Source organism: Melanotaenia boesemani, chromosome 6 (genome assembly GCF_017639745.1).
Source record: "Melanotaenia boesemani isolate fMelBoe1 chromosome 6, fMelBoe1.pri, whole genome shotgun sequence".
Lineage (NCBI taxonomy): Eukaryota > Metazoa > Chordata > Actinopteri > Atheriniformes > Melanotaeniidae > Melanotaenia > Melanotaenia boesemani.
The window spans coordinates 26,539,049-26,555,809 of record NC_055687.1 but is presented as its reverse complement, the minus strand read 5'-3'; the positions used below and the strand labels follow the sequence as shown (position 1 = coordinate 26,555,809).

Here is a 16,761-nt window from a genome sequence, read left to right as displayed (position 1 = left end):
AACGTAAAAAAAAAAAAAAAAAAAAAAAAGAAGAAGAAGAATCAAGGCGAACTACATTGGTGCAGCTGAACCTGGCACACATCCACCAATAAAATAATTTGTATTCGTCAGTTTTCACCTTCACCAAATAATGGAACAAAATGAGGAAAGGGGGAGCAGAAAGAGAGCTTATTAAAAAAAGAAGGCGCTTGAAGAGGAGGCTGGAAATGCCAGAAAACGTCTGATATTTTCAGATCCTCCACCAGCAGTGATGTCCATTCACCCGCGACGTCACATGAGTTAATGTTGAATGAATGTCAGTTGCGGGGGGGGGGGCAAACTTTTATCTGAATATAACATAATGGTCACTGGTTGAGATTCTCCATGAGCCTTTTATGTAGCTGTAATGATGAGCTGGTAGGCTGCTACCTCCTGTCTGAACTTCATTCTATTGGAAATGTTGCACTGGTTTGTTTTATTAATTATTTGTGTTGTATTAAACTGATAGGTGGATATTTTAATACTTGGCTGCTTGGCTGTAACAGTCTGTCCACATTATACTACTTATATATAAGTTTAGTAAAGCTGCATCTATTTAATTGAAAATACAGATTTCAGCATTTTATTTTCTGTTTCATTCATGGCATGTATATTTATATAGCTGAAATTCAACACCTTCTTGACCTCCTGAACCAGATCCAAGTGTAGTTAAACTATGTATATTTAATTTTACATACAAGCACTTTATTTTTAATATTACCAGTTGCTTGTTTACTTCCGTACCTGAAATATGTCACCTGTTAACCTTCTCAGTCAAAAATATGTGCAAATTTGTGGAAATTATTTTTCATTGTTTAAAATCTCACTAAACTTTGCATGAGGTTAAGTGGCATTGACTTGTCTCATTTGATCATTAAACTGTATATTTAAAGAACTTAAAAGGTGTACGGGGATGATTACAAACAAATATTCACATTACTCTTCACACTGTTAAGAAATTGCTTGTTTTAAGTCATGAATCATTTGGTGGGTTCTGCTGAAGCAAACATGGCTCTACAGGTGGGCTGAAAAGTTTAGAAACCCTTGATAAGGTTGGACATTGTCTTATCTTTTTACGTTGAGTCAACCTTTTTATTTTCTATTAAATCTATTATAGTAATCTGGCACAGAAAAAATGAAGAGAAAAATAAAAGTGATGTTGTTTAGCTCATCAGGAATCCTGCTGTGCTGTTGTACTGAACCTTGGATGAGTGGGGGGAGTAAAAAAACTGGTGGCTTTTAGTTTTGTGCTCATGGCTGTTAAATATAAATTTGATTTGAATTTGAAAAATGGGCTTTTGACGATTACTCACCCATATGTGGGTGCGTGGATTTGTGGTATATGTGAGCATATGTTTGTAGTATATTAGTAGGGGCAGCCTGAGTGAGTGAATGTCTCCAGTTTGACATTTTGTCCCATTCCGGCCCTGAATACCTGTATTTACCTTTTAGCATTAATGGTGCCTTTTTGGATGTATATGAGTTATAATAATAATAATAATAATAATGGATTAGATTTATATAGTGCTTTTCAAGGCACCCAAAGCGCTTTACATTGTGATTCCATTATTCATCCACTCCTCACTCATACCTGGTGATGGTAAGCTACGTGTGTAGCCACAGCTGCCCTGGGGCAAGCTGACGGAAATGCCAGTCTGCGCCTACGGCCTCTCCGACCATCACCGAACATTCATCCACACATTCATACACCAGCGATGCCAACACTGGAGGCAAGGAGGGTTAAGTGTCTTGCCCAAGGACACAACGACAGATGACTGCGGGAGTGGGAATCGTACCGCCGACCTTCCGATCATTGGACGACCTGCTCTACTGCCACATCCATACCATTAAGGAATGCAGGCTTTTTTTTTTTTTTTGCCGGACAAGCTAGATGGCCCTTTTTGTTTAAGTCAGAAGGACTCTGATCTTGAAAAATAATTTTGTATGAATTTTAAGATTCAACTTAAACATTAATAAATGCTTTATATTGTTACAGATTTGTAAAATGTCACCTGAAGGTTTCCCCGAACAAAATTACAGGCAAGGGAAAACTGACCATCTCACAATTGTTAGCAGTTTATTGTAATATATCTATATTTTAAACAGAAAAATACTTCCTACTCTATTCCGTGAGTCTGGGCTGGTTAGTGTGAAGCACAGACATTGTCTTATTTCCAGCTGCATATCTATTATTGTACATTTGCTGAATCCTATAAACGCTGTCTTTCTGAGCTGCCAGCAGGCTTGTGTGTGTGTGTGTGTATGTGTATCTTTGCGTGCAAGTGGAGAGTTGGCGTGCTAGTTGAGTGACATACAGGTAATGGATTAATATCAGAGCTGGCTCAGGCTCCACATCGCTCAGCAATGACAGCCTGTTATTATCGCAAACACCGACTCACACACACCGGATCACATTTGTCAGCTTACAATTGAGTATACTAATTCACACGTACTTCCACATCCAGCATTCAAGCCCTCGTTCTGTCTCATCTGTTTCTCTCTCTTCTGTTCACCATTCCCCTCGTTTGGAACTCGTTCCTTCTACTTTCCCACTGTGGGACCACTGCTGAGACATGACCTCTTCATCGAGACAGTGTGGTTGCTTTCCTCCAAACATCAAGTCAGTGTTTTCAACACTGTTGTCCTAGCAGCCATCAAGCTTGTTTACTTCCTGCAAACTTAACCTAATGGTTTGCCTTAGGCAAAATGAGGGTGGGTGTTCCATCAGTGCCAGACACTCATTAATTTTCACACTGCTCTTTCTCCCTGCCAGAAACGGTCATCTTATTAAGCCATTTAGGCAGTATTGAGCTGTGTAATTGGACAGTAGAGGCCAATATGAGATGTTTTAGTAAGTTAGAGGGTGATTTAGCACTCAGGCCAGGATTAAACTCCGAATGGCCTATTCTATGTAACCAGAGCTGGATAAATTATCGATTTTTTAAAATATCTTTGAATATTCAGACTTTCCATTGAACAGCTTTTGGTTATTACTAATACAGAGAATATTTTTGTGATTCTCACTGACACATAAATCATCAGCAACACTCACAACCACAACCTTTACAGGCTTCTTAACCATCAAAGACAACAGGGATTAAAAACAATGCATTATTATATTATGAAAATATTTCTTCAGTGTCAACTAAGTGTAGAAACTTTTGCTTAGATCCTTGTTATTGTTACTGATGCAAGTCTCAGTGGTAAAACTTGTTGCCATTACAAAGTAATTACGAAGTTCAGCAGTTTTCTCATATCCGGTTTCATTAATTTAATGTGCTTCCTGCTGAATCAAGAAATTGGTGTGGGAACGGAACAGACAACTGAGCAGGATGGGAATTTGGTAGATGAGAATGTTTTAATTGGGATTAAAGGAAGAAAACTGAAAATAAGTTATTTTTTATATGTATAAAAAAATCCCATATATGCTTCACTGCAAATAAAATGTTCTTTTTTATTTATTTAATCATATTAACTGTAATTTAAGTGACCTCTAATATTTTGTTGTTTCTGTTTTTGCAGCAGTCATATGCTCCTCCCCCTCCACCCATGGCTCCACCCAGCCCCAGCACTACAGGAGGAGGAGGTGGAGGTGGAGGTCAAGGAGGAGGGTTAGTGGAGCAACTCAGTAAGACCAACCTGTATATAAGAGGCCTGCCACCTGCTACCACTGACCAGGACCTCATCAAACTCTGCCAGCCGTGAGTTCTATTCTATTCTATTCTATTCTATTCTTGCTCTGCAGATGCACTGAACAGCGCCTGCCAGTGCAGCTGAGTTCATTTCAGTTCAGCATGTGGTAATTAGTGTTGCGTGAGTCTAACAGCAGCTTCAAATGAGTATCAACAGTTTGCTCTTGACCTCTGTGTTCTCCCACTCTGCTTCCTCAGAGGAAAAAACACAACCCAGCTGGGCCTAACCCATCCGCTCCCTCCCGCACTGCGTCATCTACTCACACAAAGACAGACAAATCCATCTCTCAGTGATCAACAGGTTTTAAAAGCTTTTTTGGACATTTTTGTTGTGTGTAATGACAGATAGGCAGGTAGCATCACATGTAATGATAAATGTCATGATATTAAGCATGTAAGTGAACTGGCTGTTAAGTATTTAATTAAACTATAAGGGTGTTACTGTAATTTCCAAGTATCTCAACTTTGAGTTAAATTTATATCTAAACTGGACTGCAAGATTAAAACAGATAAAAGTGTTTTTATTTTATTTTATTTTAATAATTATTCAGTATATCAGCCACTTTATATCCAAGTAAAATCTTTGGTAGGATTAACACAATTACACTTTTATTTTTTTTAACATTAAAAATTCCTTCTGGACATGAAGGCAGCAACAGGAAAAAATAATGACATCATAAGAAACAATTAGTAGAGCTGCTCACACTTAAGGCCCATTTATACTCAATGCAGAAGATGGATACGCAGACAGATGGAAAGTTTCGTCCATCTTCTGCATTGGTTAAGCACGTAATTTGGTCTGTTTTCAGGGAGCTTAGCTATCTGCTTGATGCAGAAAACAGAGCAATACCACCAGAAGTCAGACTGGCAGTGCTGAGCAGAATAGCTGACAGCGAAAGAAACAAACCAGAGAAGAAGAGACATCAACTGCAGAAATTAAACGTGATTTTGAAGAAAAGATATGCAAGTGTTTAGGGTGTGTTGGGCAGTTAGAAAATACTTTATAGCGAAGCATTATCGTTGCCAAACGGTGTCTGAAACTGCCATCAGCTTGCGGGAGTAAACTCTGAACTTAGAACTGCTCACTAGTGGAAGAACTGACAGAAAGTATGACATGACATATGACAACGTTTGAAACCGATGTCCCAGTTTAAGTATGTAAGGGAGAATAAATGGGCCTTTTATCTTCCTCATAAGCTGGAATTTAGTAATAATAATAATAATAATGGATTAGATTTATATAGCGCTTTTCAAGGCACCCAAAGCGCTTTACATTGTGAATCCATTATTCATCCACTCCTCACTCATACCTGGTGATGGTAAGCTACGTGTGTAGCCACAGCTGCCCTGGGGCAAGCTGACGGAAACGTGGCTGCCAGTCTGCGCCTACGGCCTCTCCGACCATCACCGAACATTCATCCACACATTCATACACCAGCGATGCCAACACTGGAGGCAAGGAGGGTTAAGTGTCTTGCCCAAGGACACAACGACAGACTGCGGGAGCGGGAATCGAACCGCCGACCTTCCGATCATTGGACGACCTGCTCTACCGCCTGAGCCACTGCCGCCCCTGTGTCTATATCCACAGGCTGCCATTTTTGCTGTATACATATATATGTATATATATATATATATATATAATAGAAATTAAATTAAATTCACCATTGTCCCACCTGTAAGATAAAACAAATTGATCATCATCATGATTGGTTATATCTTTACTCTACTCATTTATCAAAATCAGAGAGGACAACCATGGCAGAGGAAGCGAATAATCCCAGCTGTCAATAAAGTAAGCTTTTGTAACCTAATAATAAAAACTGTTACATTTTTTTGCTAATTCAGTGCAAAATTAGCTGATTGTGGAGGCAAAGTCAACTTGTAAACCAGATATATTCCGGATCATGATAAAGAGGGTTGAATACTTCAACCTACATAATTGTGACTGAAACACAAAGCTTTGTATATATCAGACTCCAATACTGGTGGTTAGTGGCAAGTTGTAGGTGCAACAGTCACCAGTGGCAACTGCTTTTCACTAATTAGTTCAATTTGTTCAGCTTTGTTGCTATACTTAGTTGAAATTCACTGGATGAAAAATAATACAGATTGAATCACCTGCTAAATATTTTGATCCCCACTTCCCATGGACAGTTTTTACATAATTTTAAATTGATAAATTATATATATCCTTTTTATTTATAAAAATGATAATTTAAGAAAATTAATATAGACTACAAATGAGGTAATCAGTACATTTAATTTAACCAGATGATTTTGAAAGAAAAATACATCTATACTCATATACACGCAGAACCTGCCCTTCTGTTTGTCAGCTGTATTTCAAGCTGGGTGTATTTCAGCGTAACCCTGGAGGCATCCTGGAGAAACAGGGTGAAAAATGGGGTCCAATAAAAGTTTCATTAGGGGCCCCGTCAGTGTGCCAAGTGGCCAGTAACATTTGGCAAAGGTCACTGGGGGGAGCGGGTGGTCTGTGGGTGCTCTTGGGCAGCTGTCACAGAGTTGGGGTTTTCAGTCTCTCTGGCTTTCAGAAATAAACACAGTGTCACTTTTATGTCATTCACCACCATCATCTGTACACATGTGTATGACAAAACACCCACACAGGCATCTCATTCATGCACACAGGTACAAAGACAAAAAAACAGTCTGATACCACTGACACACACACATACATTCTTTCAACTCAATGTCATCCTCATGCTTATCATTACCAAGCTTGGCTTGTTTGTGTTCCTATACACCACTTTCATTCATTCTTCCAGCACGCCCCCCACCACTCTCTCTCTCTCTTTCTCTCCCCCTCTCGCTGCCTCTGTGCCAGTTCTCAGAGTGTCAGTGAAAAGTGCTGTTGTCAGCTGACATTTCCAATCACTCCCCTGGTCGCCCAAACTATGGACACACTTTTAACGTCTGGGGACAGAGGAGAACGTGAGCAGAATCTAAAGCTGAGCACAAGGGCAATTTTCTCTCACACTCCCCAGCTGTAACTCACACTTGTCCCTCTTACACACTTGTCACAGATTCACTACTCTTATCTATCTATCTGTCTGTCTGTCTGTCTATCTATCTATCTATCTATCTATCTATCTATCTATCTATCTATCTATCTATCTATCTATCTATCTATCTATCTATCTATCTATCTATCTGGCTGGCTAGCTTGCTAGCTGGCTAGCTAGCTATGAGCTTAAAATGATTAATCAGCAGGTGATGCTTTAAGTAATTGATTGATAGAGTTGATATATAATTCTGTCCTTGAGATTTCTGCTACAAGTGTCAGTCATATTAGATTTTATAGATTCCAACACCAATCCATATTGTACACTCAGTGCTGTTCTTTGCCGTGCACCTTAGCAGGTTCAGTAACACTAAGGCTATCCATTCTCTATATACCCCAGTGGTGAGTTAGCCATTTTGCAGTGCTGATTCAAGACCAACTGCAACTTTTCATCACTATGGAGCAGTCCAAACTCTTTAAGTGCTGCACCAACTAACATTTGCAGCTCGCAATTGTTATTTTCTAACCCACTGAGAAAGCCCGGTGAGCAAATGACGCTTTCCAAACATCTTTCGGCCATGAAGCCATGTTTACATAGTTGGTCTACTGTGGCACTAAAAAGAGTTGTTTACAAACTGTTGTTTTCTTTTATTTTTTGTGTTGACACATATACTTGTTACGTATGTGTAATTCTGGAACACAACCAGTAGGCTAGGCAATTAGGTAGCACTGCTGTGTTCAAGTAGTGTCTGAGATACCGTATGTCACCAGCTGCCTATTCTATCCCCTTGGGGTTTGAATCACCTGAAAGTATAAATCAGTAATTCCTATGTACTACTGATTTACACTTGTTGTCCATATTATACATATCAAATGTCAATTTTGAACATCTGTCATCATTTTTTGATTGCAAACATTTTACATTGTCACATTTCAGTAAAAAAGTGGTAATATTGAATGTCTGCATTCTAATTAGATGAGTTAAAGTAAGCTCTACAGTTCTTTATGCAGTCTGGTTTTCTGTCATGCTCAGTCAATGAGAAGGAGCCATCGTTTAGGAAATTGACTCTCTTAAGCTTTTCCAGCTGCTGGTAAAAAGGTCCACTGGATGTCTGTCATGAACTCACTTTTTGTGCCCGTTTTGGTACATTTTACTTTGTCTAGCAGGAGTATTAACAAATAAAAATTTTTTAGCTATTTAGTCACTGGATGCAACATTTCCAAACATCCAATATGAGGGCATTGTGTCCAAACATTTCAGTAAATCCCTGTAAATAACTGACTCATTTGTTTAGTAGCCCTTTGAAAAAAATACAGCTCTCTCTCTCTGTCCTTTTTTTTTTTTTCTCCTGTGGATGTTTACATTGTAATGACCACACATTATTCTTTTGCAATGCCAAATTTGAAATGCACCACTAACCAGTGACCTTGAAGCTTATGATTTAAGTTTTATGGAAATCCCTTTTGGCAGCTAAACTTAATGTTCCAGTGACATTAAACTATCTTTTAAATTCACCGACAATGCCCTCTTATCCTGGAAATAGTCCAAGGTTTTATTTCTTTATAGCACATGAAGATGTTAAACTGCAGAGGAGGAATTGATTCTAACACTTCTGGGGCACTACACTCTCTCCATCCTCCCTCTTTGTTTGTCTGTTTGAGTCTAACTGGCAGAGAGGTGGAAAAATGAGGGAAATGCAAGAGAGAAGACAGCTGTATTGGATCCCCAATTAGGAGCTACCACACACAGAGACCAACCTGCATGGATGTTGATTCACATAAGTAAACATAGAAGTCTAAGAAAGAACATACACAGTTCACAAATACACATGATTTGCATACATTTAGTATATATGTATATATGTATATGTATATATTTATATATATATATATATATATATATATATATATATATACACACACACACACTTATAGACATTAGACATCTTGTAGAGATATAGAAGCGAAGCTTGTGTTTGTTTGCCTGTGTGTGGGAACTTTAGCTCCGAGGATATTAAACAGTGTGCAGCTATAGGATGGTGTTGTCCCATAAGGGAAAGAGTGTATTGATCTAAAACTGGGAAGGCTCTCCGAGAAGAGTCATTAACACTTTACTCATGTAGAGGCAGGGTAAACACAGATTTCATCAAGCCTGACAAAACTAAGTAAACTGAGTTTTGAATTGACATTACTTCTTAATTTTTGGCAGTCTAAAGATCCTATCAGTTTAGCAGTATACCTATCTCTTTGAATCACACAAGAAGGAATCAAAACTTTAATTTTGCCACTGATTCTAAAGAGTTTTCATGACTTGAGGAGGAGTCGTAACTCCTAAAGGATTGTCATGCCTAAATTCAGTGTCAACCATGGCCCCCTCCTACTAAAAACATTCTTCTCTGGCTTAGTGCTGTTTGGTAGATTTTTGAAGCATCTCAGTGAAGTCACAGAAAATACATAAATCTAAGGTGGCCGGTAACTCCTGTCACATAGTTAATACCTCATAATACAAAGGCAACGTCCAGGAAGAGAGGTACTTCTGACATACCACAATGAGGTTTGTAGAACAGAAATAAAACAAAAACATTTTATTACAGTATAACTCACCAAAGCTGGTATATTGTTTGATTTCCTCTCAAAATCATAGCCAATCAATTCATAAACCATCCATCAGTTTGTCTATCCCTGCTTATTCCAATGCAGGGTCACACTGGACAGGTCACCAGTTCAATGTATCATATAAAATGTAAAGTTTCTGCATCAAAAAGTTTAGTTGTAGTAGTATTGTAGTTGGAAATGATGTGCAAACATTTGTATGACTACTTACAGTAATGTGTGGTTACATTAAATGAAAAAGTGGACTTGGGTAATACATTACTTCTTTGCCTGTTTGATTTACATTGGCAGTGGTGATCAAAACAACAACTCACATGATCCTAGACTCTTAGTGGCAGAAGGTGACACTGTACATTTAGCGCAACAGAACAACAGCAGATACATAAATATTGAAAATGAAAGTCAGTACGCTCTTTCAGCTGTTAGGTTTTTTCTTCTGTGAGTTTTTTTTTTCTTCTTCTTCTTCTTTTTTGCTAGGAGTCATGTCCCTTTTTCCATGTTTGTGAAATATCTCTACACTGTTGCTTCATACTCTACTCCCACTGTGGACGGTTATCCAATGAAAAGAAAAATACACCAGTTTCAGACCTATTACATTTGCTACTATTTGTTATAATGGAAAGTATTGAAATAAAGTCAAGCTGACCCCAACCATCTGGCTCCCTGTAATATTTTGGTGGTATGTTTTAAGTATTCCAGTAGTTTTTATGAGTGTCTCATGTGTCAATGCCTTTAGGTGAACTGCAGGTTGATGTTATTTGAACTCACTTCAAGCATCTGCAGGAATCAAGGAGAAGGTTCCAGTTGGGTCTGGAACAGGACATTCTGCACTCTCCTCGCCTCTTATTCCATGATCTCTTTAGTCTCCTTACTTCATCATCTGATCTGTTATCAATACTTGATTCCATTTCTTTTCCACAACAGCAGATTGTTGCTGCTGTTGGGATCAAATGGAACATCACAGCTGAATCAAACCCAGAATGAGACATCATATTGGATGGTGCAGTGTTGTTGTAATTTGACATTTCCCCAAGGCCGTGGAGACATTCCCTTTTCCTCTTTTCTCCTGTTCTCTCTCTCTCTCTCTCTCTCTTTCTCTCTCTCTCTCTCACTCTATCTATCTATCTCTCTTTCTCTCTCGCTCTCTCTCTGCTTTTTCAGTTTAGCTAAATTGTGTAACTTGAGTGGAAACACTTGGGTTTGTTCTTTGTCACACACATTGATCAAACCATATCACAAACAAAGACAACCATACATTAATTATTTTGCACTTTGTAAAAACAGACCAGTATAAACTGCATTTCTTTTCTCCTGGATTCACATTGCATCTAGGCAGCTACCTGCCTCTCGCTCACTTTCTCTGTTATCTGTCTCACATGCAATTGTGACAACGAACAAACTGCGTCTCACTTTTCTGCCGGGATAAACAACCTGCCAAAACACTGAGGGGTGCATAGGATCTTTGTCATGCATTCAAACTACACACATATCCACACACAAACACACAAGTATTTGTCGGCTCAAATGTGTTCAGGCACACAGACTCACACTTGTACTGTAGGTGTTTACTCAGAACTGTGACAAACACACCAAGGTTGAATCACACTGAAGCAGAAGTCGGCACAAAGCTGGTCTTGGTATTGCCACCTTGGGTGTGTACATAACATATGTGATTATGTGATTATTATGTGTGCTTTTGCTTATGTGTTTGTTATTGGGAATATTTGTCAGCATTTTTAAGGGGATTTTCTGCATCTGCAGTCATTGTATCAATCCATGATTACTACTTACAGGACTTTTTATTTTAAAGTCTGGTTCTTTCAGCCTGCCACAATCCCAAAAATATCTGAAACAGCAGGAAAAGAAAATGAGTAAAAAATGAAAATTGCTCTGATGTTTTGAATTGAGTGATTTTTCTGACTACCAATTTTGAGATCATAGGCTGCTCATCTGTCATGTTATGTGTGATAACAGGCTCTTAGAGCCTTTTTTCTTCCTTTACTTCTTAAGCCTCTTGTCCCAATAGAGTTTGATGTGAGGCTGTCAGCCGAGCTTGTCTAAATTCTTCCTCTCACTGACAGAAGCAGTTGTCTGACAGAGACTCTCTTGGTGGTGACAACTAAATGATCTCTTCTTTATTAAACACCTCTTACTATCTCTCCATCTCCCACTGACTACTGCGCTTCCTCCTCGCCTTCAGTGTCATTCTTTTGTTTTTTGACTGACTGCCCTCCCTCTTCTCTCCATTTTTCATTCCTTTCCCTCTTTTCTCTGCTTTTCTCACCCCCTCTGTTCAGACACTCCTGCTTATTGAATATTTTCTGCCTTTCTCCCCTTTTTGTCTCTCCATTTTTTATTCTCTTACAGAGAAGAGGGAATATACCTCAATTCCTACCTAGAGCCATCAGCCAGTCAGGGAACTTGTCAGGGTACTGACTGTCTGTCAATCTGTTTGACAACTGCTCAGGCAGCCAGTCAATCATTGTGCAGCAGTGTGAACACATTAATAAGGTCTCATCCACAAATCCAGACAATGATCCAGGCTGATCTCAGTGATCCAAACATTCTGTCTTTGTATTTTCTTGACTCAGCCCTCCTTTTTGTCTCCGTTATCCCCTCTGTTCATACCTGTTCAGCCTCCCTCTGCATTTTTCTCCCTGTCTACTCTCTTTCGAGGAGCGCTGAAAGAATTGTCTGATAAGAAACATTATTAACTTCTTTCTGAGAACCTGAGAACAGAGAACTTGAGAATAGAGGTAGGATGATGGAGAAAATAAGGGAAGGAGACAAAGAGAGAGCCGGGGGTGTTAAACAAAGAGAGCAAAGTAGTGAAACAGACAGGAGACATTAAAAGTTGGCAGAGGGAACAGACAGAAAGAGGTAAAGAGGTTGTCTGTCTCTCTTGTTGGCCCCTCTAGCAGGATTGGGTGCCATAGAAATGCCTGGTTATCATCATTTATGAGGCAATGCTGTCTATGTTCTGAGGCCTGTGGGACAGATCTGAGACAGATAAGGACAGAATGGATAGATAGCAGCATAGATTGATAAGACTGTGGAATCCTTGGTGCTAATTTGTTCATGCTAAACTGATATTACCTTTACCATATTCAAATGTATTAGTTTTGTATTTTACCATGTTATATTCTTTAATTAGTTTTACATTGAGGCTGATTAAAATTTGACTCATGCAGATATCGCTGTACTTCATAAACTAAATTTTTATGTGATGATGGTGCGATGTGATTTCAATTAAGTTAGCAAAATATAGTTTATTCTGAAGTAAACATAAATGACTTCACTAATTTTCAAAGTAATAAACCATAAGAATTATGTGGAGAAAGTATTGTGTGGTGGAGGCATGTAATAGTATGTTGGTCACCATGTAGAATGATGTGAAGATGCAGCTCTGACTTCATATATTTCTTTCTAAGGTCAGTTTGCTTGGCTGTGATGATTTGTTCATTCTTAGGAGGACCAGATTTTTTTTCCCTAGTGAAGGCCCATTTATGCTCCCTTAAGTACATTAATAGCAACATCCCTTTCAAACCCTAATATCCATGTCACATGTTGCCATCCTCATACTTCCATGCATCTTTTGCGTTATCATGGTTGCTAAGTCATCTCCTCCACTAGCGGGCAATGCTAAGTCCAGACTTCAATTGTGCGAGCCGACATCAGTTTCAGTTCCTGATCGTCTTCTTCTCTGGTTTGTTTCTTTAATTGGTCACATCAGCTATTCTGCTCAGCACTGCCCTTTGCGATTTCCGGTGGTATTGCTCTGTCTACTGCTTTACTTTGCTAGCATAGCTGGCAGTTCAAATTTCAAACATTACAACCCAACAAATCACCTGATTGATTTCATGACTAAGTGTTTCTGAAATTCCAAATGGCAGGTCAGCAAAAATGTCTGTGTAAATCCTACCTAATGTCTAACTTAATATTTCACTAACCACAAGAGTTTTTCTGGTACCTAAACCTAGCCAAGTCAACTTTTCCTTAATCTAAACAAATAAAGATTGCAAGCAAAAAGTTTCCTTGAAAAAAAAATATACATCAACCCCCCCCCCCCCCCCCCCCCCCCCCCCCCCCCCTCCCCCCCTCCCCAAAAAAAACAGCCTAATAAACAACTAGCCAATAGAGAAGTGGAGTGATTCCTCCCAGGACTGCACCAACTTCTTGGTGACAATAACCTGTAGGCCTGAACAATTTAAGGAACAAAATCTAAGTGCATTTTTTTCTGAACACTATTGCAATTTGGTTTGTGATTTAATCTTTTAAGTTGCAGCTTCTGTTCAGCATTCATACAGAAATATATTTTCTATATGAGATGGAGGATTATCACATGACATGAAAAATATCAAGTGCTCTATGTTCTAACAAGGACGCAAAGTTAAGATATGAACGGCTTGGCTTACCAACTGCAAGATGCAAGCTGTGGCCAAAACACTGAAGCTTGAAGGTTACATTTCCTTTAGAATATGTTTATACTTTGTCCTTGTAGTAAACACTAAAGTCTCTTACTTATGTTATTTACACCACAGCACCTTATTTCTCTCTACATGATTTCTATACTGCACACAGTGGTTTCACCCCTATGCCACACACACACACACCTACACACACCTACACATACGCAGATATGTGGCTTCAACCACCTAAAAATCAGACAGAAATCCTGTTTTGTTTTGTTTTATTTTTTAACAAGCTGAATCTGCCTTCATTGTAATAATTTCTAAATCATATTATTGCTTTAAATGGATCCAAAATTGTTTGTAGTTTTTATTAACGTCAACATGTTATCTCAGATCTGAACTCAAAGCATATTTGGAGCAACTCCACTCAGTAAAACCGTCTTTATTCACTTCATCAGGACATTTTAGGACTGATTTGTGTCCTCTGTGATTTTTGTCTCAGTGTTTTAGTCATTATGGAAAATCAATCTGTGATGAGGTTTAAAAATGCAACTGCACAGCTGAGTATAACTGTCATGTGACGTTTATTTTAAACAAGTAACTTACCTCGTCTTCGCCTCGTTTTATTAAAGTGTTGAACCCTCTCACCGGGAAGCATTTGATGGGCTTCAAATCTTGTACGAGTGCAAAGCCCATCTGAGAATTTGAGGAGTGAATGTAACTCGCACTTTCTCCACAGTTTTGCACAGACACACCGTTATTTTGCCCTCTATGTGCTATCTGCTCTGCAGCTGCCTCTTTTCACCGGCTGTGAGACAGTGGATAATAGAAAGAGGGTGCAGGGAATGAAATGCAACGCAAATTTAATATAAACATATTTGAGGTTCAGATAGAGCAGAATCATGGCCAGATGCATTTTTTTAACTCTCAAAAAGAGGACCATACTGTAGCAAAACAAAGATGAAAGGAAATACATCTGAAGTGAGTGAATTTATAAAACCGTGGATGCTGCAGGTTTGAAAATTGGATCAAGTGCTGTATAACAAGTAAATTAATCATTTGCTAATTGCAACCTCTTAAATTGTGGTTTTAATTTTAAAATGATTAATTGTTCACACTTAAGAGCCTGTCCCCAGAAAAGGATACTTATCTTTATTTGTGTGTGCTTCACATATTGTGACATACTGGCTTACTGTTACCACTGTGCTAACAGGCAATATCAACACCTTTCGTACCACCAACATAGAATGTGCTTAAGTGGTCCTGCTTGCTCAATTTATTTAACCAAAATCAGGTTTCCATTGTAGAAATAGATGAAAATTATAGTTGTTATGAGCATCATTCTCTAGACTCCATGAATATCTGAAAAAAACCATAATAGTCTCTTTTTTTTGTATATTTTAGTCTCGAACAAAGTTGTGGCTCAAAGAAGCTTAATTTCCTACAGCTATGCTTTGCTAAACATTTGTAGAGGAACCAAAGAAAAGTTGATTTTGCTCCAGATGTTAATCAGAACTAATCCGAATGTGTACTTTTTTTTGCAGATATGGGAAGATTGTGTCAACAAAGGCCATCTTGGACAAAAACACCAATCAGTGCAAAGGTGAGTTTGCATCAGCTGACTCCTCCTCTGTGGTTCTTTGCAGCCTTGTAAAAATACCTCACAAACTCAAAAGCTGATATTGGATTTGAGTCTGGAAAACATCAATTACAAATTGATTGGTCTGCCTTTAAGCTGCCAAAGTAAATCAGTGTGGGCTGCTGGGAATGGTTTTAATGTAATAAATTTCTTCCTTTTATACATACACACACAAACACACACACACACACACACACACACACACACATATATATATATATATATATATCCCCACTTAATCAATGGACAAAAGTTTTTACTAAAATGCCAACAAATGTGACTTAAAATCAAGTCCATGTGTTTGTAATGTAAAAATAGTTGTTTTGTTTTAATTTATTTTAAGTACTGACTGCCATTAAGTCAATGTCATCCTTTAATCTATCTGAACGACGCACTACAAGACTATCTTTAATTTGACTTATGCTTTCATGATGGTAATTTTAGGACTGCACCCTAATGATACTCAGAGTTGTGACACTGTTGCCACACGCTGATCAAAATGACGAATGTTCAATGGTCACAATGTGTTTTGAATTGTTTCGATGGTGAGTGAGGCTCATTCGAGTGTCTTTTGAGAAGGGCTTGCTTGATTGTTGGAGTGGTCTGAACAAAACTAATCAGTGTGATTGTTGTCATCTGCTTCTGAACAGAAACATGAGCTCATGTGCTCAGCATGATTGCTGCTCATTTGCCAGGACTGTACTCAAAGGTATACCAACAGGGTTCAGGATAACAGCACAAATGCCCTGTAATCAACATCTGACTTTTCAACATTATGAGTGAAGGAAATCCCAGTCTAAATCATTCAGATGGTGGTGATCCAAATGTAAATTCTGAGACTTTGTCTGCACTGATTAGTTGAGATAAAATATTTTGTGGAAATGATCACACTCCTGATTGTCGTAACCTCATAATGAGAAAACAGAATTTCATTAAAGTTCTCATTGAACTTCTTTTACTTCAGTTCTTTTAACTTCAGAATCACATAATCAAATATGGCCTATGAGCTTTGAACACATATTGAAATGCCTTTCCTGACATCATTACAGATTACCCAAAGGGAGCGCAGAGAATTCTAGAGGCTCACAGATAAATTTCAGTTATTCCCCATTTTCTCAAATCATTATTATATTTTTTTCAGTGCTGTTTCTTGAAAGGCTTTCAAACTTGACTTACTACAGTCTCAGTGTTCCACGTCTTGATTTTTATGTTTGCCAATTATTGCTTCATGCTTTCTTGTAGTTTGGCTTACAAATGAAGGGAATATCTGTTTTTCATCACAATGTATCTGTTCCTCACAGATGAACACAACCAAACAATTTATTCTAAAATATATCAATGACAGAGGTCCTGTTATCCTTC

The 16,761-nt window shown here is 38.4% G+C and overlaps 1 protein-coding gene across 6 annotated transcripts in view; it reads left to right on the top strand.

Moving 5' to 3' along the window:
* LOC121641929 (RNA-binding motif, single-stranded-interacting protein 3-like) overlaps positions 1–16,761 on the top strand; it is a 175,867-nt gene that overhangs the window by 75,948 nt on the left and 83,158 nt on the right. For all 6 annotated transcript variants that reach the window (XM_041988322.1, XM_041988323.1, XM_041988321.1 and 3 more), the window contains 2 exons: positions 3,541–3,719; positions 15,305–15,363. In XM_041988322.1, coding sequence (XP_041844256.1) covers positions 3,541–3,719; positions 15,305–15,363 — 238 coding nt within the window. The remainder of the gene's footprint in view (positions 1–3,540; positions 3,720–15,304; positions 15,364–16,761) is intronic.